This window comes from Lipotes vexillifer, unplaced genomic scaffold (genome assembly GCF_000442215.2).
Source record: "Lipotes vexillifer unplaced genomic scaffold, Lipotes_vexillifer_v1.1 scaffold496, whole genome shotgun sequence".
NCBI lineage: Eukaryota > Metazoa > Chordata > Mammalia > Artiodactyla > Lipotidae > Lipotes > Lipotes vexillifer.
In genome coordinates, this window is record NW_006786690.1 from 10,483,384 (window position 1) to 10,507,650 (window position 24,267).

The 24,267-nt window shown below is 47.6% G+C and overlaps 1 protein-coding gene across 1 annotated transcript in view; it reads right to left on the reverse strand.

Annotated features, from left to right (window-relative positions):
• Positions 1-24,267, reverse strand: part of FHAD1 (forkhead associated phosphopeptide binding domain 1) — a 136,615-nt gene that overhangs the window by 34,243 nt on the left and 78,105 nt on the right. Inside the window, exons 13-16 of the mRNA XM_007459328.1 lie at positions 23,752-23,947; positions 10,519-10,676; positions 6,256-6,363; positions 2,853-2,960 (exon numbers count right to left, since the gene is read on the reverse strand). Coding sequence (XP_007459390.1) covers positions 2,853-2,960; positions 6,256-6,363; positions 10,519-10,676; positions 23,752-23,947 — 570 coding nt within the window. The remainder of the gene's footprint in view (positions 1-2,852; positions 2,961-6,255; positions 6,364-10,518; positions 10,677-23,751; positions 23,948-24,267) is intronic.

Here is a 24,267-nt window from a genome sequence, read left to right on the forward strand (position 1 = left end):
CACGTGGGATCTTCCCGGACCGGGGCACGAACCCGTGTCCCCTGCATCGGCAGGCGGACTCTCAACCACTGCGCCACCAGGGAAGCCCAAGAATAACAATTACTTATTAATGAAATAAGTAATTTATATGTGCATAAACAAAAGACTGGAAGGCTATGTACCAAAATATAAATAATGGCTACTTGGGGCGAATTGAGATTATGGTAATTTATATTTTCTTCTTTTCACTGGTCTGTATCTTCTAAATTTTCTTTAGTGAACATGCATTATTGGGTAAAAAGAAAAACTACTGACATTGCTATACTTTGGGGGTGGGTGGCCCTGGAGAAAAGAGGATCTTCCCGATAGCCTTGCTGTTCTAGCATTGCGCCCTGGGCCTCCATCCACCCTGCCCGGCTCTGCACACGGGCCTCCCCGCCCCACCTGGGCTCTGATTCTCTTCCCTGCATGGGCTTGGCATTTTCCCACTGCCAAGTCTGCCTAAGACTGTCCAGACCCCACCCTGCGAGTCTGTGTCCTGCCTGACGTAAGAGGCCACATGCCCCACGAGAGGGCGCCCTCCCTTCTCTTATTCTGCGCCGCGTGGCAAATTACAAATGAAAATGATGATGATGATACCGCCCACGCTCTAAATCCTGCAACACGAGCGCCTGCACCGTGCACTGAACGCGAGCCCCCAGGTGGCGTCTGCCCCCCATTTTGCAGGTGAGGACACAGAGGCTGTAAGTGAGGCAGTGAGAGGATGAGTAATGCGTCAAGGTCACACCATCAGGAAGTGGTGGTGCCAGTTCAGATGCCAGTGCCCTGCCCTAGCCACCCTGCCACCTGGCTTCTGGACCTTGCCTGAGCTGTCCTCCTGATTCCAACCCCACCCTACCTGGAGGCAGGAGACATGCTTGTGTATGCAAACGTAGACTGGCACAGAGTCTGCCACCCTGCTCAGCAGGAGCCCACACTCTAAAGCCCCACCCCTGGCCCATCTGTATAAGGGCTGATCTGGGGACAACTGTGACCACAGTTTGGGTTCTACCCCTTAACAAGGCTCGCTCTGTGTCAGAGCTCCCTCGCCCTGTGTGGACTCTGACCTCACTTTCCTGCAGGGGCTGGCACAGTCTCACTCCCAAGGTCTTTGCTTGACTGTCCAAGCCCCATATCCCGCCATGAACTCCATCCTCCCCACCTGACCGGGACTCTGACCTCATCTGTGGAGGTGCTTCACAATGAATGCACGGACTCCTCGAAACAAACCTCTGTCACTACACCCGTATTAGAGATGGGGGCACAGAGAGGGCAAGGGGCTTGCCCAGAGTCACACAGCATGTCAGGGCAGAGCTGGAATTGGGACCAGAATCGACACTTTTAGCCCACCCGGCTCTGCTGACACGCCTCACTTCGCCTACTCTGTGTCTCCCTCCGGCTTTCTTCTTCTGACCCATTTGGCTTCCGTCTTATTCCAGCTTGATTTCATTCTTCCCGTTCTGCCCCTGTCCCTCTGGCAAACTCCGGTCCCCCTCCTTTGCGCTTGGGACCCCTGACCTAGTGGCATTCTCTTCCCGCAGATATTCCCGTGGTATTCCCTCTGCCCTCCAGTTCTTTTGCAAGGTCACCTCCTTGGAGACGCCCTCCCTGCTGGTGGGCCACTCTAACCCACCCTGGTTTTGTCTACCCCACAGCCTGTGGCTCTGGAGTCACCTGTGTTTGTTTACATGGTTGTCTGTCCTCCGCCCTAGAGTGGGGGGCATGGCCGTAGTCCGTCTAGTGCTCTGCAGTATCCCTGACACCCAATAAGGTCTGGCACGTGGTAGGTACTCAGTAAATATTTGCAGATGGATGAATAAAACTGAATTAAACAATTCATTGAGTCACCAGCTTTGTTTCTGGAAGTTCCACGAGGACCGGCACATGTCTGTGTGTGCCCCCTCTGTCCCTAGAGTCCGGCTCCTGGAGATGCCATCACAGGTCACTGAGGGCACGGCCACCTGGCCTCCTGGCTCAGAGAGCCCTTCTTTGACTTTCAGGGCATGACTCGGGTGTTCATCCCTCCTCTAAGCCTTGGGGCCTGCCTTTCATGGCGGCTCCGGATGGTAAGCCCAGTCCCTAGGCTGGTGGCAGTGGATGTCACTGGCTCGGCCTGGGCCTGGCACTTGGACACCCCTTCCCCCTCCCACATCACCCTGTCCTTGAGGGTGCACTTCTCATCTGTTCCAGAAGATACTGACCCCTGGCGCTTATTTGATGTGACCACCGTGTGAGCTGGCTGTGTACCGTCTACTCCATCTTACTCTGCAATGTTTGTGTCTCTATCTGTCCATCGGCCCAGGGAGGGTCTATTTTGGAGTCTATGAAACTAGGAGGCTGGTGCCAAGAGGGTGTTTTCCCACTGTGCCCACGCTGGGTGCATCATAAATATCTTTCGACGACGAGGAGGATGCTGGCTGAGGGACTGACCCAGACTCCAACCCAGGGGGTCTCCCCTGGAGTGCATCTCCCTCCCCTAGGTAGTTGGCCAGCAGTGCTTTTGAAGACGGCCCTCCGTGTGCGAGTGCAGTTCTAAGTACTTAATATACACTAACTCATTTAATCCCGCGAGGCAGGGACTGTATCCCTCCCCATGTTACAGATGAGGAAACTGACGCACAGGAGGTTAGGTGATCTGCCCTAGGGTCATACAGCTGGTGAGTCCTATGTTGTGATATTGGCCACTCTGAACGGAGGCACCGCTCCCCACCTGCCCGCTTTACCACCTGCTCTACATCAGGGCACCGAAACACAGCCTCACATCTGGTTCTGGAGCTCCTTCCAAAGGGCTTTTGGCTGCCACCACCCAATTTCTCTCTCTCTGCTCTTCAGACCTCCTTCTGCTGGGTTAAGTGGTTCTCCAGATCTCGCACTTTTCTCTTTTCTGTCTCTAAGGCTTCCTTTGCTTTTCTTTTCTCATGGGCAATGCTGCTCTCCAAAATCTGAAAATCAATGACCAGTCTTTTTGGTTGCCTGCACATTTAGGGGGAAAATTGCTAATAACGATGATACTAATTATAATGACAGTAGCTCAAACGTTGAGGGTTGGTCTTCCGTGCCAGGGCCCAAGGCCAGCGCTTCTCACCCACGTCATTCTCACGGCAACCTCATCAGAGAAGTTAGCGTCACCATTTAACAGATGAGGAAACTAAAGAATGGAAAGTCGGTGAGGGTGCGGGGACCATGAATTTTGTTAGTGGTGAGGCCAGGATTGAACCCCTCACGTTGCCTGTGGGTGGAGGCCCTGGCAGGGAGCAAGCCAGCAGAGGCGACCAAGCCTGTCTTATTTCAGAGTCTGAGCTCTTATCACTGTGCCAGGCAGCCTCTGTGATAAGAAGAATCTCATTAATAGTGGAATCTCCCATTGTTGAAATAAGTCTCTGAAAGACAATCAGGTTTCTAGAGGAGGGCAGTGTATTGAATTAATGAGCCACACATAACAATCTCTAGGAGGGGTGGGGGCCAAGCTCACAAGGGAAGCTCTGAGAGGATGCGAGGGCTGTGATTGGTATTTAGTGCCCGCAGTCAGGGAATTTCATCTAGGAAGCAGCTTGCTGATAAGCCGTTCAGTTAAATGGTTTATGCAAATTGCAGGCTAGAAGTTGCCGGTAAGGCCCCTGTTTCTAGTCACTGCAAGAAAGCGCACCTCAGATTCATCATCATTATGTTAAAAAAAGAAAAAAAAAAAAGAAAAGGCACCTCAACTCTCAAACGGGTTGTGTTTTAAACACCAGTTTGGCAGAGGTCTGGAATTTGGAACACGGTTTCCATTATAGCTGGTGGTTAGGGTCCGAGATTAGCCTGCAAAAATATCTAATCCATAATATGGAGGAAATACTACACATTTTAATATATTTTGCAGTGAAAAGCAGTTTAAAAAACGCCAACACTCAGCTGTTCCAATACCAGCCCCCAACGAAGCAGAAGAGCAGTAACATTGCGGGAGCCTGGTGTCTCCCATGAGACGTGAGGGAGCCGAAGGTCTGAGGAGGGTTTCGGGTTAAGGCATTTTCCTCCCCCACTGCACCTGATCTCACGTCTACAAGCGGGACTTTGCTCTCGGCAGCTCCTCTGCAGCCGAGACGGGCGCTACGCACTACAGGGAAGGCTGTCCTCGTGCGACTCATGCCCAGGTCCCGTCCCCCTGGGCCACTTTGCTCCCACGCTCCTGGGCAGGTCGTGGGAATTAACCGTTAACGTTACCTCCAAACCCGCATTATGACCTAGTGATTGTGTCGTCCTTAAAGATGAAGCTGACAGTGTGGAGGAAGGTCTAATAGAAAGAAAAATCAAATGACTGTTTGAGGTTGATCAAAGTCTGTGTCTGGGATTTTAATCTCAGGTTCCCCTGACAAGAAGGCATGGAGAGGTCCTGCCGGGAGAAGTGGGCTGGCACTGTCCTAGGCCTGGGTGACCTGGCCACGGCTCCTCCCTGCCATGGGGCTGCCCACCACCAGGCTTTCCTTAAATCTCCCTCCTGATGTACCCCGTGACCTCGAGATCTCTAAAATCAAGGGGCTTCCCCATCTTTGTGCTGAAGACCTCTCAGTGGCACTTGGCCGCCATGAACCCTTGTGACACCCTCCTCCTCCTTGCCACCCCTGGAGAAATAACTCAGGACCAGGTACTGACACTGTTTACACAGGCCTGCAGAGCACAGCTGCGCTGGAGACCTGAGTGAGACCCAACACATAAACACTTTCCCTCTCTGGATCGGATCAAATGACATGGGCCCTGCCCACCAGGCTCATTATTTCTCCCTCACTGGTGGGTGGGCCAGGGTTTCCCTCTGAGGAGTAGGGATGCAGTGGGGGATTGGTAGGAGGCAAGTGCCTAAACAGAAGTGGAAATACAGTGATTGATAGTATTAATAGCTACCCTTCTTTGAGTGATGATTCTGGGTCAAACACTTTAGTGTACATTATCTCTAATCTTCACAGCCATCCTTTACAGAAGGTAGGTATTGAGCCAGTAAGTAGCCCAGCCAGGCTGCAAAGCCTGCACTCCTCACTCCTCTGTGTTGCCCCAGGACTGAAGCGCTAATGAAAACGTTTTGTAAGAAAGGCTCAGGGATCTGAGGGTGACCACGAGGTAAGTATGAGCGAACACTGTAATAGGGCTTTTCCAAAAGCCATTTTGGACACATCAATAGAAGTAGAACATCTTCAATGAGGGAGAGAAGAGTCCTGCTCTAGGCCACTAAATGCTGGAGAACTGTGTCCAGTTTTGCCTACAAAAACTTCAGGAAGAAAACAGATGATGGGTTGCAAACTCAGATGCCTACAGGGGCTCGACAGTTACCCAAAGTGAAGTGGGTTGTGTGTAATGCAATAGGGAATGGCGAGGACTGTGGCAAACTTCTGCTACTTGGTTCCACTCCGGCCCGTTTTTGCCAAGTGGAAAGGAGGGCCAGATTTCTGAATTTTTCAAGAGAGGGTGGAAATCTGGATTTTTCAGTATATTTTATGAATTCAAGATAAAACACTCTAGGACCAAACATAACGTGTCTGCAGGACCTTTTCAGCCAGTGAGCTGCCCATCTGTGACTTCCGGAGCACAGAGCAGCTCGGAGGAGTGAAACAAGGCCACGCTCCAGGACTGTGAATGGCATTTGGGTCTGGAGAGGAGCGGGTGCCTCGATTTTCAAGCATCTATAAAAGGTTATTCTGTGGAAGGGAAAGTATTCGATAGACGGGTCTTGCAGGAGCCCGGGGGGGTGCGGGTGGAGGATTGAAACCCTTCTGGGAGAAAGTCTGAGTCAATTCAACCTAAAGGAAGAATGTTCTGCCAGCCCAAGGCATCAACGCTGGGATGGACTGCCCTGGGCTGCAGAAAATTCCTTGGTGGTGGAGCTGAAGGCTGGATGATTTTAGGATGTTGTTGGAGGATACACGCAGCCCTGAAGTCCCACGATTCTGTAATTCCTCCATTTTGGGGATTTGGGATACAATCTCTGCGCAGAAAATGCTTATGTCACCAATCCCAACTTGTCCCCTATCTAAGGCTGTATTTGACGCTGTTTACAAGTTTTCCAACTAATTGTGAAGGCTACAGCTCTAGGGTTCTCTCCTAGAGTCCCCCTTGCTTCTTCCCAGACTAGCTGAGCCCTCCCAAGGACAAATCACTCTAGGAAACTCCGCCACACGCTTCTCCCCATCATCTGTGGCTCTAAACCTCTTCCATTTGGCCCTCAAGCAGGATTTGGGCTGGAGCCAACTATCTCCCCGAGCTGCGTACCTCCTCCTGGCGGGTTAAGCGATTCTCCAGCTCTTGGACTTTGCTCTGCCCTTCTTCTAATGCTTCCTTTGCTCTGCTTTTCTCCTGAGAAATGCTTTCCTCCAAAGCCTGAAAGTCATGATTGTTGTTTAATAGACATGGTTACCATAGTAGGGATCTGGACTCTGTGCCAGGCACTGCACGGATTAACTCTTTCACTTCTCACAACAAGAAAACTCTTTCACTTCTCACTGCCACAGAAAACTGTGGGCAGTATACTTAGGGGCTAAGACTAGATGTATAGTCTTGGGCAAGTGAGAAGCTTTAGAAGCCTCAGTTTCCCTATCTGTACAATGGGGACAGTAATAGTGCTTCCTGCATTGGGTTGATGTGAGGAGCAGATGAGATGATGAACATGAAATACTTGTCACATGATAACTATTCACTAGTAAAGATCAATCATTTCTTCTGTCATTTCGACTTTGCAAAGGAGGAAACAGGCTTAGGGAGATCAAGGAATCTGTTCAGTTTACTAGTAAATCACATCAACAGGAGTTTGAACCCTGGTCCCTTTGACCCTAGAGACAGGAATTGGCAAGCTATGGCATCTGGGCCAAATCTGGCCCGCTGCCTGCTTTTTTTGTAAATAAAGTTTTATTGGCATCCCTCCATGCTCATCGTGGGTTGCCTACAACTGCCTCTGCACTGCAACAACAGAGCTGAGAAGCCACAACAGAGACCATACGACCCGCAGAACTGAAAATAGATACTATCTGGCTCTTCATGGAAAAAGTTTGCTGCTCCCTGATTTAAACCATTAGTGTGTGCGCAAATCAGAGGACTGCTGCTAACAGATCATAATAAAAAAAAGAATGTTCGCTCCGTAAGGGAACCTAGAATTTCTTACCATTGAAACAGAGTCCTCAGACAAGTTAGGACTCGTGAGGAGTTTAATTAATGAATTCGGACAAACATATTTTTAGAAAGGGTGGGGGTGATGGTGTCATGTGGTATGAGGGAGGTTCATTTAAAATCGGGGCACCGGGCTTCCCTGGTGGCGCAGTGGTTGAGAGTCCGCCTGCCGATGCAGGAGACGCGGGTTCGTGCCCCGTGTCGGGAAGATCCCACATGCCGCGGAGCGGCTGGGCCGGTGAGCCATGGCCGCTGAGCCTGCGCGTCCGGAGCCTGTGCTCCGCAAATGGGAGAGGCCACAACAGTGAGAGGCCCGCATAACGCAAGAAAAAAAAATAAATAAATAAAAAAAAATAAAATCGGGGCACCTGGCACTCGAGCCTGGAACAGTACTTTCGGATGAGTCCCTGGTGTCAAGCTGATCAATGTGCGTGTCTGGGGAAGGATGACCCTCGACGGGACAGCAGTGGACATGAGCAGTGGCGCTCTGTCTTGGTGGGTCCCCGGCATTGCGTCCCCCTCTGCATGGGCTGGTGTGAGCGCTGAGGTTTGTTGTGATTAAAGGGGGGTCGATGTCAGCCCTTGAAACCCTGTATCTGTTGGAATCGATGTTACAAATGGGCGTCTGGGCGGCCCAGGCCGGTGCCCAAGGTGATGTTGAACATTCTGGGGCTGCAATACTGTACATCCACAGTGGGAACAAGTCAAACCAAAGTTAAAACTAAAATAAGACATTTGGCAAGGGAGAAGTTAATCAGAGAGGAGGGAGGAAACAGGTGGAGAGTCTGGTGAAGATTTTGAAGATTTCTAGGTTCTTTCTGGTTTTATTTCCCTCTCTGTGGAATGGCACTGGCTTTTTTATGTCTAATTGCCCTTCTGGAGGGAGCTGCCTTGATTTGAGGCTGTTGTTAATAGTACCTTTATGTGGCTCACAGGTGATTTTGGTCAGGTGGTTCTTCCTTTTTAATCTTTTATTTCACAAACGGCAGAAAGGCAGAGAAAGAGGCAAACAGGAGAAGAGAGAGCGGGGCATGAACTAGACGATGAAAGGGAACAAACAGGCAGAGGTCCTTGCCTCTTGGAGAGGTCTGGAGAGTGAGGGTGTGTGACAGAGAAGGACGGTCCAAGCAGGAAGTCACTAAGCTTCTCCCGGTGAAGGCGGAGGCAACGGCAGGTCCAGTCCTTCTCAGGGGAAGAAAGCAGGTGCTGGGGGGGAGTTGGGGCCCAGCGGATCTGGTGCTGCTGTCTTGAGGCGGGTGGAGGAGGGGCAGCACGCAGTGGCCCTCCACTGTGGCTGCACATTGGAACCACCAGGGAGAGCTTACCAATCCCAGTGCCTGAGCCACACCCTCACCCCAGTTAGGTCAGAACCTGGGGGTGGGGTGGGGGGAGGGGTACAAGGCATTAGTACTTTTAAATCTCTTAGGTGACAAAAGTGCAGCCAAAGTCATGAGCCACTGATCTAGGATGATGGCGACCGAGGTAGTTAAATTCATGGCGGGTCCCTGAATATCAGAAAGGGCCAACTCAAGGACAAGGATGAGAATCAGCCCATTATGTGCAGTTTCCTGGCTTTCTTCTGAGATTCTGATTCAGTGGGTCTGGGGTGGGGCCCAAGAAGCTGTATTTTCACCAGCGTCCAGGTGGTTCTTATTGGCCAACTTGGGGAAAACCTTCTTCTAAGACTTTGTGGCTGAAAATGTAGTCTGCAGAGCTGTGCCATCAGTACCAGCTGGGAGCTGGTCAGAAATGCAGAATCCCAGGCTCCCCCCACCCTAGACCTGCTGAGTCAGAATCTGCATTTTAACAACATCCCCATGTGATCTGTGGACACCTTTGAGTTGAGAGGTGCTGCTGTAAAGTATCCTCTAATTGGCTGGTTTCTGGAAAAGTAAGTAGCAGTTTTGGCCATGTGTTTCTTTTTTTTTTTTTTTTTTTTTTTTTTTTTTTTTTTTATGATTCCTGATCTTTATTTTAATAAATAGAACCAGGAATATTTGCCAGAGATCAAACAACTGGTAAGTGAAAGGCCTAGGCCGTGAACTTAGGTTGTTTTATTTATGCTACATTTATCTCACCTTTATTGAGTCTTACTACATAATATAAACTCTGGGTACTGAGGATGAGAGATAACTAAGGCAGATGAGGTTTTTTTTTTTTTTCCTCTGACCTTAAATGCTGAAGAGAGGCGAGAGGAAAGTAAGACATAAACGACGAGTCAGTAAACAAATTTAGACAGTGAAACAGGAAACAAAGTACAGATTGGAGTGTCTGAATGGATGCTTGCTGAGAAGGTCAGGCAATGCTTCTCTGAGGAGTTGACTTCTGAAGTGACAGCTCAGTGTCAAGTTGAGAACTTGCACTTGCAGAACAATGCATGCGCCTGAGACAGAAATGAGCTTGAATCTTTTTAAGGACATGGAATGGGCCAGGTGGACCAGGGGGGCTAGATGCTTACAGTCCTAAGGTGGCTGTGGTTTTAGGCTTCATAGAAGATGCTGAGTTTTGTCTCTCAGGAGCAAAGGATTTGGGTATTCTTTATCATACCTTATAAGCTTATATGTTTTTTAGTGCTTTAGGGAAGTTCTTATATTCTAGAGAGGGATATAAGCACATGGGTTGTTTTATCCTCTTTGCTAGATGAGTACACTGAAGAACAAGCTATGAAATGATTTTCCCTATAGTTGGTTTTCTAATGTTGTACCAGCGCTAGTGATACCTAGTTGCCAAACGTACGTACGCCTAGGTGTGAGTTTTGGGGGTTTTTGGTCTTTTTTTTTTTTTTTTTTTTTTTTTTTTTTTTTTTTTTGCTGTCCGCGGACCTCTGACTGTTGTGGCCTCTCCCGTTGCGGAGCACAGGATCCGGATGCCCAGGCTCAGCGGCCGTGGCTCACGGGCCTAGCGCCGCTCCGCGGCATGTGGGATCTTCCCGGACCAGGGCACGAACCTGTGTCCCCTGCATCTGCAGGCGGACTCTCAACCACTGCGCCACCAGGGAAGCCCCATGTGTTCCCCCTGATATGCATGGAGAGAAAGCAGAAGACTGAAATACTATTGGTTGGTCTTGCACACACTTAGACGCAAACCAGGACCTGCAGTAACGACTGGGATTTGTATCAATAAAATCAGCTGCAGTATATAAACAAAGTACCATTTCCAGACATTTCAATAGCCTTTGCCTCTTCAAGTTGACCTCTGAGTTTTAGGACACAAGCTTCACGTTAATTCCTCCTACATCACTCACCCTCTGTAATTAATTTAGTTCCCGACAGGGAGTTGCTGAGGTTCCTCCATCTGAGTACGCGCCCTCTGTTTCTCATAGGAAAGCCCATTTCATCAGTTTCCAGTAGTAAAGAGAAGGACGGGGGCCACCTTACCGATTTCTCTTCTGTTAGACGCTTGACTCTGGCTTTCAGCTTCTCCTCTTGCTGTAGCCTTTCCTCGGTCAGCTTCTCCTTCTCTGCCAGATGCTGCCGTAACTTTTCTTGCAGCAAATACTGCTGAGTTTCCTGAGAACTGTTGATCTTGATCTGAAATGAGGTGAAGGGAAACTGCGGCTGATGGGGGACAGGGCTAACGCAGGAGTCATTTCCACTACCTTTGGGGGCGAGACAAAGGTTCACGAAACTTTCTTCCAAACACAGAAAAATGATGCTTAGCTTAGTAACTAATAGGGAAGGTAGTAGAGCATCGTGGTTAAGAGCTCAGACTCTAGGTCTAGATAGAATCTCAGCTCTAGTTCTTTCTAGACACTTCTTTGTATAGAAAATGATGTTAATACTAGTATCTACCTCTTAGAGTTGTAAGAATGAGATAATGATGGAAAGATTTTAGCACAGTGTTTAGCACATAGTAGGTGCTCAGTAAATGGTAGGTAGACTTATTTGTTATTATTTGCTGAGTGTAAGAGAAAAAGCAGTGAGCTAGGGCCAGAAGGCCTGAGCTTTTGTCTTGATTCTTCCACCAACTAGCTGTGTGACGTTGAAACAGTCACCTAGCCTCTGAATGGCACTGTCCATCTCTGTAAAATAAGGAGAATGGACTAGATCAGGGGGTGGCAAACTACTGTCTGCAGGCCAAATATGGACCACTGCCCATTTTTATAAATCAACTTTTATTGGAGCAGAGCATGCCCGTCACGCCCATTCATTTACTTATGTCTATGGCTGCCTTTGCTCTACAACAGCTGGTCAGATAAGTGTGGCAGAGGGTGTATGTCCTGCAAAGCCTAAAATATTTACCATCTGGCCCTTTACAGAAGTAGTTTGCTGACCCCTGGACCAGATGGTCTTTGGGGTTGATCGTAATGGTGGTCCCAATATTTCACCCTTCCTCTGTTCATATCTTTGGCTCTGTAACTTGCAGTGCCCACCCATATCCTGCCCCCTGACACTGAACTCAGTCATGTGACTTGCTCTGGCCAATGGGATGTTGGCAGACACAACACAAGCAGAGGATTGAAAAGCACTCCATGATTGGGCCTGCTTTCTCTTCCCGATTTCTGCTTCCTCTGCTAGCGCCATGAGAACGTGCCCAGGCCAGCCTGCTGGAGGATCAGAGACACGTGGAACACGTGGAACAGAGCACAGCTGCTCCAGCTGAGGCCAACCTATATAGACCAAGGTCCAGCCAACACCCAGACACATAAGCAAGCCCATCCAAGACCAGCGGACCCACCTAGCGGCTGGCCCCAGATGTGTGATCAGTAGACAATAACTGTGGAACACTGCTAAAAGTGTTATGGTTGTTTATTACACAGTATTATTATGGCAATAGCTACCAGAGAGATACAATCCCTAAGGATAATTTTGCCTCTAAAATGTTGACATTATGTAACTTTTGGTAATTCTGCTGCCTATACTGTGGCTAGCTGTATTTCTTCTGCTGCATTTAATAAACAATTGTAAAGATCTGATGGCATTTAAATTTTTCTGGTTTTTGACAGAGGAAAACAAGCCTCCTTGCCCTCCTGGGAGATCTCAGCCCCCCTGTCTGAAGCATTTCGTGTGAAATGGAGGTATCATTTCACCTTTTGGAGGATGTGTGCTGACTACCTAACAGAGGAGAAACAGAGTTAAAATGCTCAGGGCTAGGTAAATTCTAAGGAGGAGCTTAAATGAACTTTTGAAGTTCAACGATTACCTGAAGTTCCTGGGTCCAGCTTGTAATTTTTTTATAATGTTCCAGAAGGTATTTCAGATACAAAGACAATCCTTAAAGAGAGAAGCAAGAAGAAGGTAAGTATCAATTCAATTCACTTCCTTTGCTTTCTGAATATTGTCTTCACAGAGCTTGCCGACAGGTGGGTGAGGGCAACGCTGCCCTCCCATCAAGGAAACGTGAGTTGCCATCCACCTTGTGTTTTGTTTGTTTGTTTGTTTTGTTTTGTTTTGTTTTTTGCGGTACATGGGCCTCTCACTGTTGTGGCCTCTCCCGTTGCGGAGCACAGGCTCCAGACGTGCAGGCTCAGCGGCCATGGCTCACGGGCCCAGCCGCTCCGCGGCATGTGGGATCTTCTCGGACCGGGGCACGAACCCACGTCCCCTGCATCGGCAGGCGGACTCTCAACCACTGCACCACCAGGGAAGCCCCGCCTTGTGTTTTTTAAATTGTTGATCAGCTTTGGTTGGGCTCAAATCCAAGTTTGTTTTTGTGGGCGGACAATAAAAACCATCTGCAGAGCTCCTATCGACTGTCTACCGTGTGCAGCACTGTGAGCTGAGCAGGGGATGATATGAAGCCATTCAGTGTGAGAGACAAGGTCTAAGTGCCTGGGAGGAAACAGGCAGGGACTCCAGGTGGCGTGGAAATGATGGCTGAAGGAGTGGGGAAGTGTGAGGGTCCCAGAGGAGGCGCCATCATTCACCTGGAGTGATCACTGCTTGGCTGAGGACCCACTGGGCGTGGGCATTGGTGGGTATGCAGAGTTGGAGGGGATGGCGTTTCAGAATGGAAGATATGGTTGGGTGAATGATGCCTCCCCCCCAAAGATGTCTGGGTCCTAATCCTTAGAGCCTATGAACATTACCTAACAGGGCAGAAGGACCTTTGCAGATGTGGTGAAGTTAAGGATCTTGAGATGGGGGGCTTATCCTGGATCAGCTGGGTGGACCCGATATATTCGCATGGGTTCTTACAAGAAGCAGACACAGGGAGTCTGACTACAGACAGACAGAGCCAGTGATGTGACAGAAGCAGAGAGTTGAAGATGCTCCTCTGCCATGAGCCAAGGAAAGCGGGGAATTTTTATTTCCTCTCCTTTTCCAGTCTAGAGACTGGAAAAGGTGAGGAGACGGATTCTTTCCTAGAGCCTCCAGAAGGAACCAGCCCCTTGCCTTTACCTTAGCGAAACTGATTTTGGACCTTTGGCCTCCAGAACTGTAAAAGAATAAATATGAGTTGTGTTAAGCTCCTAAGTTTGTGGTAATTTGTTAGAACAGCCATAGGAAACTAATACGGCAGGGGGGCGGTGGGGGGGCGGTGAAGGCACGAGGCAGGATGAGAGGTGGGGAAATGCAGTGCATGTTCTGGAAGAGGGTGGAGCTTCATTGGGGCAGAGCAGATGGTGGGGGAGGGGAGGAGTAGAGGGAAGAGCTGGGATGGAAAAGCTGAGTTCAATTTGTGGCCAGCCTAGAACAGTAGCCTAAAGAGTATAAACTTGATTTAAACATCACTGAAATGTCATGAGTGCGACCTGTGTGCCCGGCCCTCTGCCAAGCAATCAGCGCATCACCCCACTGTATCGTCCCGCCATCGCCTCCTCTTACACGTGAGACAGTCGGGCTCTGAGATATGTGGCTGCTGGACGCCACACAGCTGGCAAATGGCTGAGCCAGGGCTTGGGCTCACAGTGGTGTGACTCCAGGGTCTGAGTCACTGCTATTTCAGCTTCTAATGGAGCAGTGAGTTGGCTTAATGAAGGGTGTTTTTGTTTGTTTGTTTGTTTTTTTCAGAAAAATAACCGGGATGTATTAGAGACAAAGGAGCCAGCAGCATTTCTATACTGCAGCATTCTCGACGTGTTGGGCTGGACAGTCCTCATTGTGGGAGCCGTCCTGGGCACTGTAGGACGTTTAGCAGCATCCCTGGCCTCTACCTACTGGCTGCCAGGAGCATCACCCACCCAAGTTGTAATTATCAAAGATGAGAGGGTTTTAAGAAAGCAAACCGAGAGGGTTGGGTAGGCCAGAGAGAACACGGCGGGGGGGAGGAAGGTGGGGCTTCAGTGAAGGGGGGCCACGTCAGTTGCCAAAGAGGCAAAGTAGGAAGTTGGTGGTGAGCACACAGGGTGTAATGCACTTCAAGGTCTTAGTGGGACAGGAGTACGAGTGGTAGAAAAGGAGCTAAAGAAGCAGTGGTCCCAGTGAAGATGCACCAGCTTGAAGCGCATGTTTGATGACAAAGGAGAAAGATGGAGTGAGAGGCTGTATACGCTGAAGAAGGGGGTCATGATTCAGGAGCTTGTGCACAAGCTGGTCTGGGAGGGAGAGAGAAGGGGAGACTCAGGGAGGGAAGAGCTGCATTTGGAAAGAGAACGTAGTGAGGGAAGATAGAGGGAAAGGAGAAAAGATGGGTGCGGAGAGAGACAGGAGGGGAGCTGAACAGGCTCGTGCCTGGGCCCTTGACCTCTGACAATGCCACTTGCTGAGATTTTCCAGCTTGGAAGAGTGAGAATAATAATATTATAATAATAGCTATTCAGTATTAACCACTTGCTGTGTGCCAGGCACCATGCCAGGAGTTTAACACGTGATATATTCTGATCATCACAAACAGCCCAGCAAGGCAATGTGTTTGCATTTATAGGTGAGACACAGACGCTCAGCAAGGTTAATCTATGGAGCTGGTAAGTAGTAGGATCAGAATTCAGCTCTAGGTCTGTCATTCTCTTTTCAGAGAGACTAGAGGCTGGAGAGTGAAGGGCTGGGCTGGCTGATGTGAAGGGTGCGTGAGGAGAGGGGCACTCGGAGGACCCCGAGATGGCAGAGATGGGTGATGCTGACTTGGGCTGTTGGAAAGAGGGATTTTCTTCTTTGGGAGAAGAAGCAATTCTTGATTATAGTTCTAGTTACAAAAGTTACACATGCCTGTTACACAAATCCAAACAGGGCAGAAACCCATAAAGTGGAAAGTGTCCCCCCGCTGTATCCTCAGTGGCTGGCACACAGTAGGCTTGCAATAAATTGTTGTTGAACGACTGAGTGAAAGTCAAGGCTCACGCAGTCTCATCATGCTGGGATAATACTCTCAACACTTTTATGTCTTTTCCTCCAGATTTCTGCTGTGGTCGGATATTGGCATTTGAAAAAAAAAACGGGCCGGGGGAGAACACTGTGCATATTGTATTACAACTTGCTTTTCTTTTTTTTTCACATAAAAGTACTGTGTATCTTGGATATCTGAGAAAGAGCGATTTTCTATGTATGCAGGGAAGCCTTTTATTTGCAACAAAGTCTTGCAGAAATAGACACAGTCAACTGAGCTTGCAAAGAAAAATGTAAAAAGTCCTTTCTTTCCCTTATCAAAAGAAGCTGAGAAACCAGGCAGGAGGAGAGAGGAGCTAACTTTTAAGGTCCTCCTTAGATGTTTCCTATCTTCCAGTGGGACCACACAGTAATCCCTCAGCAATCAGATTTTTTTTCCTTAGGTCACAGCTTTTTTATTTTTTAATTGAGATATAGTCGATGTACAATATTGTATGTTTCAGGTGTACAACATAGTGATTCACAATTTTTAAAGGTTATATTCCATTTATAGTTATTATAAAATATTGACTATATTCCCTGTGCTGTAAAGTATATCGTTGTAGCTTATTTATTTTATACATAGTAGTAGTTTGTACCTCTTTTTTAAAATTGGAGTATAGTTGCTTTACGATGTTGTGTTAGTTTCTGCTGTACAGCAAAGTGAATCAGCTGTATGTATTCATATATCCCCTCTTTTTTGAATTTCCTTCCCGTTCAGGTCACAAAAATATGGAACGCTTCATGAATTTCCATGTCATCGTTGCACAGGGGCCATGTTAATCTTCTCTGTATTGTTCCAATTTTAGTATATGGGCTGCTGAAGTGAGCACAGTAGTTTGTTCCTCTTATTTCCCTACCTCTAACTTGCCCCTCCCCCTTTCCCGCTCCCCACTGGTAACCACTATTTTGTTCTCTGTATCTGTGAGTCTATTTCGTTTTTGTTATATTCACTAGTTTTATTTTTTAGATTCCACATAAAAGTGATATCATACAGTATTTGTCTTTCTCTGTCTGACTTATTTCACTAATCATAATACCCTCCAAGTCCATCCGTGCTGCTGCAAATGGCAAAATTTCATTCTTTTTTATGGCTGAGTAGTATTCCATTGCATAGAGATATACATAGATATATCTATATCACATCTATTTTTTTGGGGGGGGGCACGCCATGCAGCTTGTGGGATCTTAGTTCCCCAACCAGGGACTGAACCTGGGCCATAGCAGTGAAAGGGTCGACTCCTATCCACTGGACCGCCAGGGAATTCCCTACTGCATCTTCTTTATCCACTCATCTGTTGATGGGCACTTAGGTTGCTTTCATATCTTGGCTATCATAAATAATGCTGCTATGAACATTGGGGTGCATGTATCTTTTTGAATTAGTGTTTTTCATTTCGGGGGAATAAATACCCAGGAGTGGAATTGCTGGATCATATGGTAGTTCAATTTTTAGTGTTTTGAGAAACCTTCAAACTGTCTTCCATAGTGGCCACACCAAGTTACATTCCCACCAACAGTGTACAAGGGTTCCCTTTTCTCCATATCCTCGCCAACACTTGTTATTTGTGTTCTTTTTGGTGACAGCCATTCTGACAGGTGTTAGGTGATATCTTAACCAATCAGATCTTTAGTAGTGACCCCAATCTCCTGGGCTACTCATGACATGATCCAACAATACTTACTCAACCTGGATTTCCCTGAGGGATTTATTCCAGGATTTTACAGACCTAGCTCATTACGTGCATTTTATCCCTTACGACAATATTTTAAAAGGCAGGTAGTATGGTGGTTCAGACCAGGGGCTTTGAGGTCAGAGGGACCTGGATGGAGTCCCAGCTTTACCACTCGGCAGCTAGGAAATGCAGCCCGTTGTCAAGAGCCGAGGAAGAAGACCTGGGAAGAGAACTGAGTGCTCACAGCTAAGAAAATCTGACTTGCTGTCAGATAGAGATGCGGCAGGGGTCACAGGTAAAGGCACCTCGGTGTGAGTAAATCAATCTGCCCTGCCTGTGCGCATATCCATCTGCCTGCCATCCACATTTAGTTCACATTAAGTCAACAAGTATTCAAGGCTGATGCTCATGGCAGCCACCATTTACTAAGGCTTACGTGTGACCCCCTGATTTGGGTACCACATCATTTAATCCTCACAACTACCTGGTGAGATCTTAACCCCCTTTTATAACCAAGTAAACAGAGGCACACAGAAGTCGAGACTTGCTCACACAATGAGTAAGTGCACACTTGAGAGTCAAACCTTAGCAGGCGGTCTCCAAAGCCTGAACTCAGAATTATTCGCTATAATGCAAATGGGGCTTTTGCTGGGGCAAGGCCCGCGGTGTGCATCAGACGCCCTTCACTCCAGGGAATGAAACTCTCAGGTTTGTCTCTGTTCAAGTTAATGACAGAACCTGTCCTCTAGGAATTGGGCATGTACCTGGTACCCCTCTGGATCTTCGGAGGGCATGTGGGGTCACAGAAAAAACACACGTGCTAGGATCACACCGACCTCAGTTTGAGTCCTGACCATACCATGTACCAGCTGTGTGACTCTGAGCAAGTTTCTTAATGTTATGGATACTCAGTTTCCTTACTTGCAAAATAAAGACAACAATAGTACCTGGCTCATTGGGTTGTTGGAAGATGAAAGTACACAGTACCTGTAAAACAACTAGCACAGTGACAAGTGCCCAGGAGGAGTTAAACAAACCATGGTTCCTACCCTCCTCTTAGGAACTGTGAACACAGAAGGCTCTTAGGACTGTTTGTGTATGGTGATGAGTGACTGGGGATCCCCTGCTGGCCTCAGTAATGGGAAGTACCTTGAATCACTTATCATGGTGGACTAACACATAAAAAGGTTTTGAGCCAGTTTCTTCATTTCTAAAATGAGGATAATGTTACCTGCCTTATTGTGATGATGAACCGAGGTTACGTATGGAAAATACTTAGAACATTGTCTAGAATATAAGTGCTCAATAATGAACGATGGCCACCGTTGTCACCACCACCATCTAATCATTATTCTCACCACCATGACCATCGCCATCATCATCACCATCATCCTCATCACCTTAATTATCCTCACCATCCTCACCATCATCCTCACCACCACCATCCTTGTGTAGATGCCTCTAGGAACTAGGTACAGCAGTACCTAATACAGAGAATATAGGGGATACTCTAGCTCATCCCATTCTTTTAGTCGTTTGGGGCTTTGCCATAATATTGCTAGTTCTGGAAGATAAAATGCCTTTTACCACCAACTTCCTCTCCTAATGAATGAATAAAGAATGGGCCATCCTCACTAACTTCTCTAGTGCCCTCTAGCCTTCCTCTTGACTTCTTAGAACCAAGTAGTTGTAATCACAGAACACAGCCTGTGTTTCCCCAACAGGTGCTCTGTAGAACATTTTCCAAGAGTTGTTAGCTGGGGGTAAGGGCAGCAAGAAAGGAGAAACGTATTTTGGGAACATCGCATTCTTTATCCCCTCCTTGTGGATCCATAGTGCGTATCAGTGCAGGAGGGATTCTGCAGAGACCTGTTTTTTTTTTTTTTTTTGCGGTACGCGGGCCTCTCACTGTTGTGGCCTCTCCCGTCGTGGAGCACAGGCTCCGGACGCGCAGTCTCCGCGGCCATGGCTCAGGGGCCCAGCCACTCCGCGGCATGTGGGATCTTCCCGGACCGGGGCACGAACCCGTGTCCCCTGCATCGGCAGGCAGACTCTCAACCACTGTGCCACCAGGGAAGCCCCTGATGGCTTAATTTAGCAACCCATGTTTCTTTATGGTAACGTATGACTAGATTTAGAGACAGAGGCTTCAGTGACTCCTGAAGCCTGGGGAGGGGACAGTGCACACATTGCTTGGCCCCGCTATTACTAGGATAGAGATCGTGGTCTTTCCTTGTTTTAGTTCTGATGTTGAAGAACAGCTAGAACTGTGGGCCACGTCTCTCCTGGTTTCATGCACACTCAGACTCTGCCATGATTACAACAACAGTAATACTGGGGTTGGGGAGGGGCTGGGTTGCTGGGAGAAATCCAGTCCCCCTTTTCTCTGTGCTATCTGTGAGGGGCAGGCACTTACAGAAAAGTTAATCTTGATTTTGCCTTTCTTTTAAAAGACGTTTAAAAGAAATTCACACCACCTTCTGGATTACCTTAGAGATATCCTGGCTGGGGTTGTTTAATCACCTGAGTTGAAAATCACTCCTCTATTCATTATTGTAAGAGTGTCAAATTTGTGCAGCCTCTCTGGAGAGCGATTTTGCAAGAAGGATCAACAATAAATGTTGGAGTTTCCCAGGTGTGGCCCTGGGCTCTCCCTTCTCATTCAATACTTTCTTCCTAGTGATACCATTCACACGTATGGCTTTAATCATCAACCATCCATCCACCCATCCATCCATCCCATCTGACTAAGCACCCGCTATGTGGCATATGTTCTTCTGGGTTCTTGGCACCTCACTTTGGATGCCTACAGGCACCTCACACTCATCTTCCCCCTCAAACCTGGTCCTTCTGAGGCATTCCTTACTCTGGATTTTAGTGAAGGAACCACATCTGTACTTTTAACACAAGCCAGAAACGTGGATATCTGTAGCCCCCTTTCTCTCCATCACTTCCCTTCTAGCCATATCTAACTCCATCACTGAGGCCTGTTGATTCACCTCTTAAATGCCCCTGGAATCTTCTCTCTTGCTCCATCCCATCCATTGCCACAGTGAGGGCCACCATCGTGTCTTGTGACAGCCTCCTAACTGCTCTCCCGGGGTTCTGTGCTGGCCACCTTCCTGTACATTTTCCACTCGTGGCCAAGATGACTGTCTCCAAATGCAAGCCTGTTCCATCAGTTCCTTACTTAAAACCTTTCATGGGCTTCTCTCTGCTCTCAGGTTAAAGCAGAGCTTCTTACCAGGGCTCTGCTAGCCCCCGGCCCCGCCATGATACAGCCCCTGCGGACCTCCTTCACCAGTCCCCGCCCTCCGCCTCCATTTCTTTTAGCCCCTTGAGTTCTCCATGCTTCCTGCGATCCCACCACGCTGCTCCCTCCACCCAGAATGCCCTCCCCTCCCCTCTTTGGCAAATAACTCCTATGCATCCTGCAGGTGCCCTGCCGTCCCTGACCAGGTCAGAGCCCTGCACTTCTCCTTCAAAGCAACTGTCACGATTAAAGTTTTACATGTGAGTGATTTTTCACTTAATGCCCCAACCTATTCCTCCCTGAGACCGTAAGATCTACAAGTGCAGGGATAGTGCCTGTTAGCTCCTCAATATTTTATTATGAAAGATTTCAAATGTAGAGCGAAGAGGGAGGAATTTTACAGCCAAAATCCATATACCCCATGGCCTGGATTCTACCTGTTTCTGACCCCATTATATCTCCATCCTGCACTGTGCCTGGTATCTAGGAGGCCTGTGATAAATCTTTGTTGAATGAAAGTGGTTCATATCCTTCCACATGTAGGATGATAAAGATAAGATGAACAGGGATGTGTGAATAATATTTATGTCAGCCTCATCTATTAAGCGTGAGAAAGTGGAAACAACTTAAATGCCCATGATAGAGGACTGGCTAAATAAATTATGGTACATCCTACAGAATGGGATTCCTTGCCATCAGTGACAGCGATGATGTAGGTCTGTGTGTATTGACATGGAAGGGTGTTCCTTATGTACTGTTAGGAACAAAACTAAAGGAAATTGGGTATAATAGGACATTACTCTTTTGTAAAGTTAAAAAATCAATACATGTATATAGGTAGTGCCTATTTTATGCCAGGTACTATTCTAAATACTTTACATATATCAATGCATTTTAAACCTCACAACAATCCTAAGGGGTGAGTATTCCCCATTATCCCCATTTTACAGGTAAAGAAACAGGCAAAGAGAGGGGAAGTAACTTGCCTAGAATCACACAGCTCTTTCCATGGGAAAATGCCTTGGAAGTTACACACAAAATACGATAGTAGTGACAATACCAAACGCTAGTGTGGATGTGAAGCAACAGGAACTCTCATTCATTGTTGGTGGGAACGCAAAACAGCCACTTTGGAAAAGAGTTTTGTGGTTTTCTTAAAAACTAAACGTACTCTAGGGACTTCCCTGGTGGCGTAGTGGTTAAGAATCCGCCTGCCAATGCAAGGGACATGGGTTCAAGCCCTGGTCTGGGAAGATCCCACATGCCGCGAAGCAACTAAGCCTGCGTGCCACAACTACTGAGCCCATGTGCTACAACTACTGAAGCCTGCGCACCTAGAGCCCATGCAACGCAACAAGAGAAGCCACTGCAATGAGAAGCCCACGCACCGCAAGGAAGAGCAGCGCCTGCTCACGGCAACTAGAGAAAGCCCGCACGCAGCAATGAAGACCCAACGCAGCCAAAAATAAATAAAGTAAAATTAATGAATTAAAAAAAAAACCTGAATGTACTCTAACCACACGATTCAGCAACCGCGCCCTTGGTATTTACTCAAAGGAATTGAAAACATGTCCACACAAAACCCTGCACACGGACGTTTATGGCAGCTTTATTCATAACTGCCAAAAACTTGGAAGCCACCAGGATGTCCTTCAGTAGGTGAATGGATAATGGACTATTATTTGGCACTTAAAAAAAAAAAAAGAGCCATGAAAAGACTTGGACAAAACGAAAATGCATATTACTAAATAAAAGAAACTAATCTGAAAAGTTGTATGATTCCAACTACGTGATATCCTGGAAAAGGCAAAAACTATGGTGACGGTAAAAAGATCTGTGGTTGCCAGGGGCTGGGGAGGCGCGGGGAGGGAGCACAGAGGATTTTCAGGGCAGTGAAACTATTCTTTTTTTTTTGGATAAGTTTCTTTTATTTGGAATAAAAATGTCCAGTTTTGAAAAGAAAAATTTTCTAAAAAACATAAGTCCTCAAACCACAAGTTTCCCCATGACGAGGTGAATTCCTGAACACTGCAGAGGGATTACTGGAGATGTTGATCACTTAAGACACTAATAGGAAGGCACTGAGGAACAGCAGGGCCAGGCTTCAGTCAGACAGACGTGTGCTGCCGTGGAGGAATTGCATAGGCTGGCTTTGAAGTTGGCTTCTCCTTTGCTTCTTTTTATTTTGTTAAACTTGTAGCTTTACTTTCCTCAATTTCTAGAATATCAGTTTCTAGATATTCTGGTCTATGGGTTATCATCATTTTGCTTTATTACCATGTCCCTGATCTGTAACTTCACCCACCCCTCTTCCCCTCTATGGACTCCACGGTGGCTTTTAATGAATTCTCTGTACTTTCTGTTACTATGTAGTTATAGAGTGACCTGAGAAGTGAAACTCATAAATCGAGTTGACCTAATACCAGGGCTTTGTGCACAGAATCCACCAATCGGCTCAGAGATGGCCTGATCTGAACCACATCCCCCACCGTGCTCCCTGGCTCCTGCTTATGGCAGTAGATTTGGGGGTCAAAGGCACCTTCAGGACTGGACCATCTTCCCGGTGGATCACCGTGATTTACAAGGCCTCTGGGTCCTCTCCGGGGTTGGCCTCATTATTGGTGGACCTGCTGGTTTCAGGACTTAATGAAGCTCAGGTTGTTGATGTCTCATCGCAGAAAGAATTCAGTGAGAGCCAAAGTGATAGGTAAGACGTGGATTTATTTAGAGAGAAACACACTCCACAGACAGAGCGTGGGCCACCTCAGAAGGCGAGAAAGGCCAGGGCAGTGAAACGATTCTGTATGACATTATAATGGTGGATACATGTCATCACACATTTGTCCAAACCCAAACCCATAGGATGTACATACAACACCAAGAGTGAACCCTACACAGCATTGTAAATCAACTACACTCCAATAAAATTAAAATTAAAAAAAAAGAGTGAACCCTAATGTAAACGATGGACTTTGGGTGATTATGATGCGTCAATGTAAGTTCATCAGTTCTAACAACTGTACCTCTCTGGTGCTGATGCTGATAATGGGGGAGGCTGTGTATGAGTGGGGACAGGGGCTACCTGGGAAATCTCTGTATCATCCTCTCAATTTTGCCATGAACATAAAACTGCTCTAAAAAAGTCTCTACTATATATATGTATATATATGGTTACTTCGGAGAGAGAAGATTTAGCATAATTTCGATTTTTCCTTTTGCCTCTGTCACGTCTCATTTTTCTCCAGTAATCACGTCTCACTTGTGTACGTTTTTCCAGGAACACTGGTTCTCAAGTGGTGAAGCAAAGTGAAGTCTGGGGAAGGGAACACTTGGCCACATACCTAAGAAGCCTCCCTCAACAGATGTCCCATCGTGATCAGATTCAACGCAATATTTCAGTCATGCAACTATGTGAGAAAAGAGTTGCAATCACCTTTGTCGGAGCTGGAGAACTGGATCCCCACCTCGTGGAGGAGATGCTCCGTTTCCTCCAGCCAGGACAGTGACAGGCGCAAGATGTCCAGCGCCACCTTCTGGAGCCCTGAGACAGGTGGGCTCACCTGCAGGTGCTGCAGGAGGTCGACCTCCTTCCTCAGGTCATTGCTACAGCAAGACATTTTCATGCACGCCTGGAAAGAGATGAGGTCGTGAGGAGCCCGGGCACCATTGCCAGAAATAGCACCTGACGGTTGTGACCCGCGAAGAGCACTGTTCCTGACGTGCCCGTGAAGCAGGCAGCGCCGTATGTTGGCTGCCCTGTGACGGCCCAGTTCTACTCCCCTTTTTGGGGGGGCGGAAGGAAGGAGGCAGCTTTTATTTCATGTGCACTCTAATTTGAACTCTGGATGGTCAAAGAGACCCTTTGTTTAGGTATAGGCAATTCCAAAGCCAAATTGCCAAGGACGATTTGGCTGAAACGAGAACCAAATCTGGCTACAGAATTCCTGCT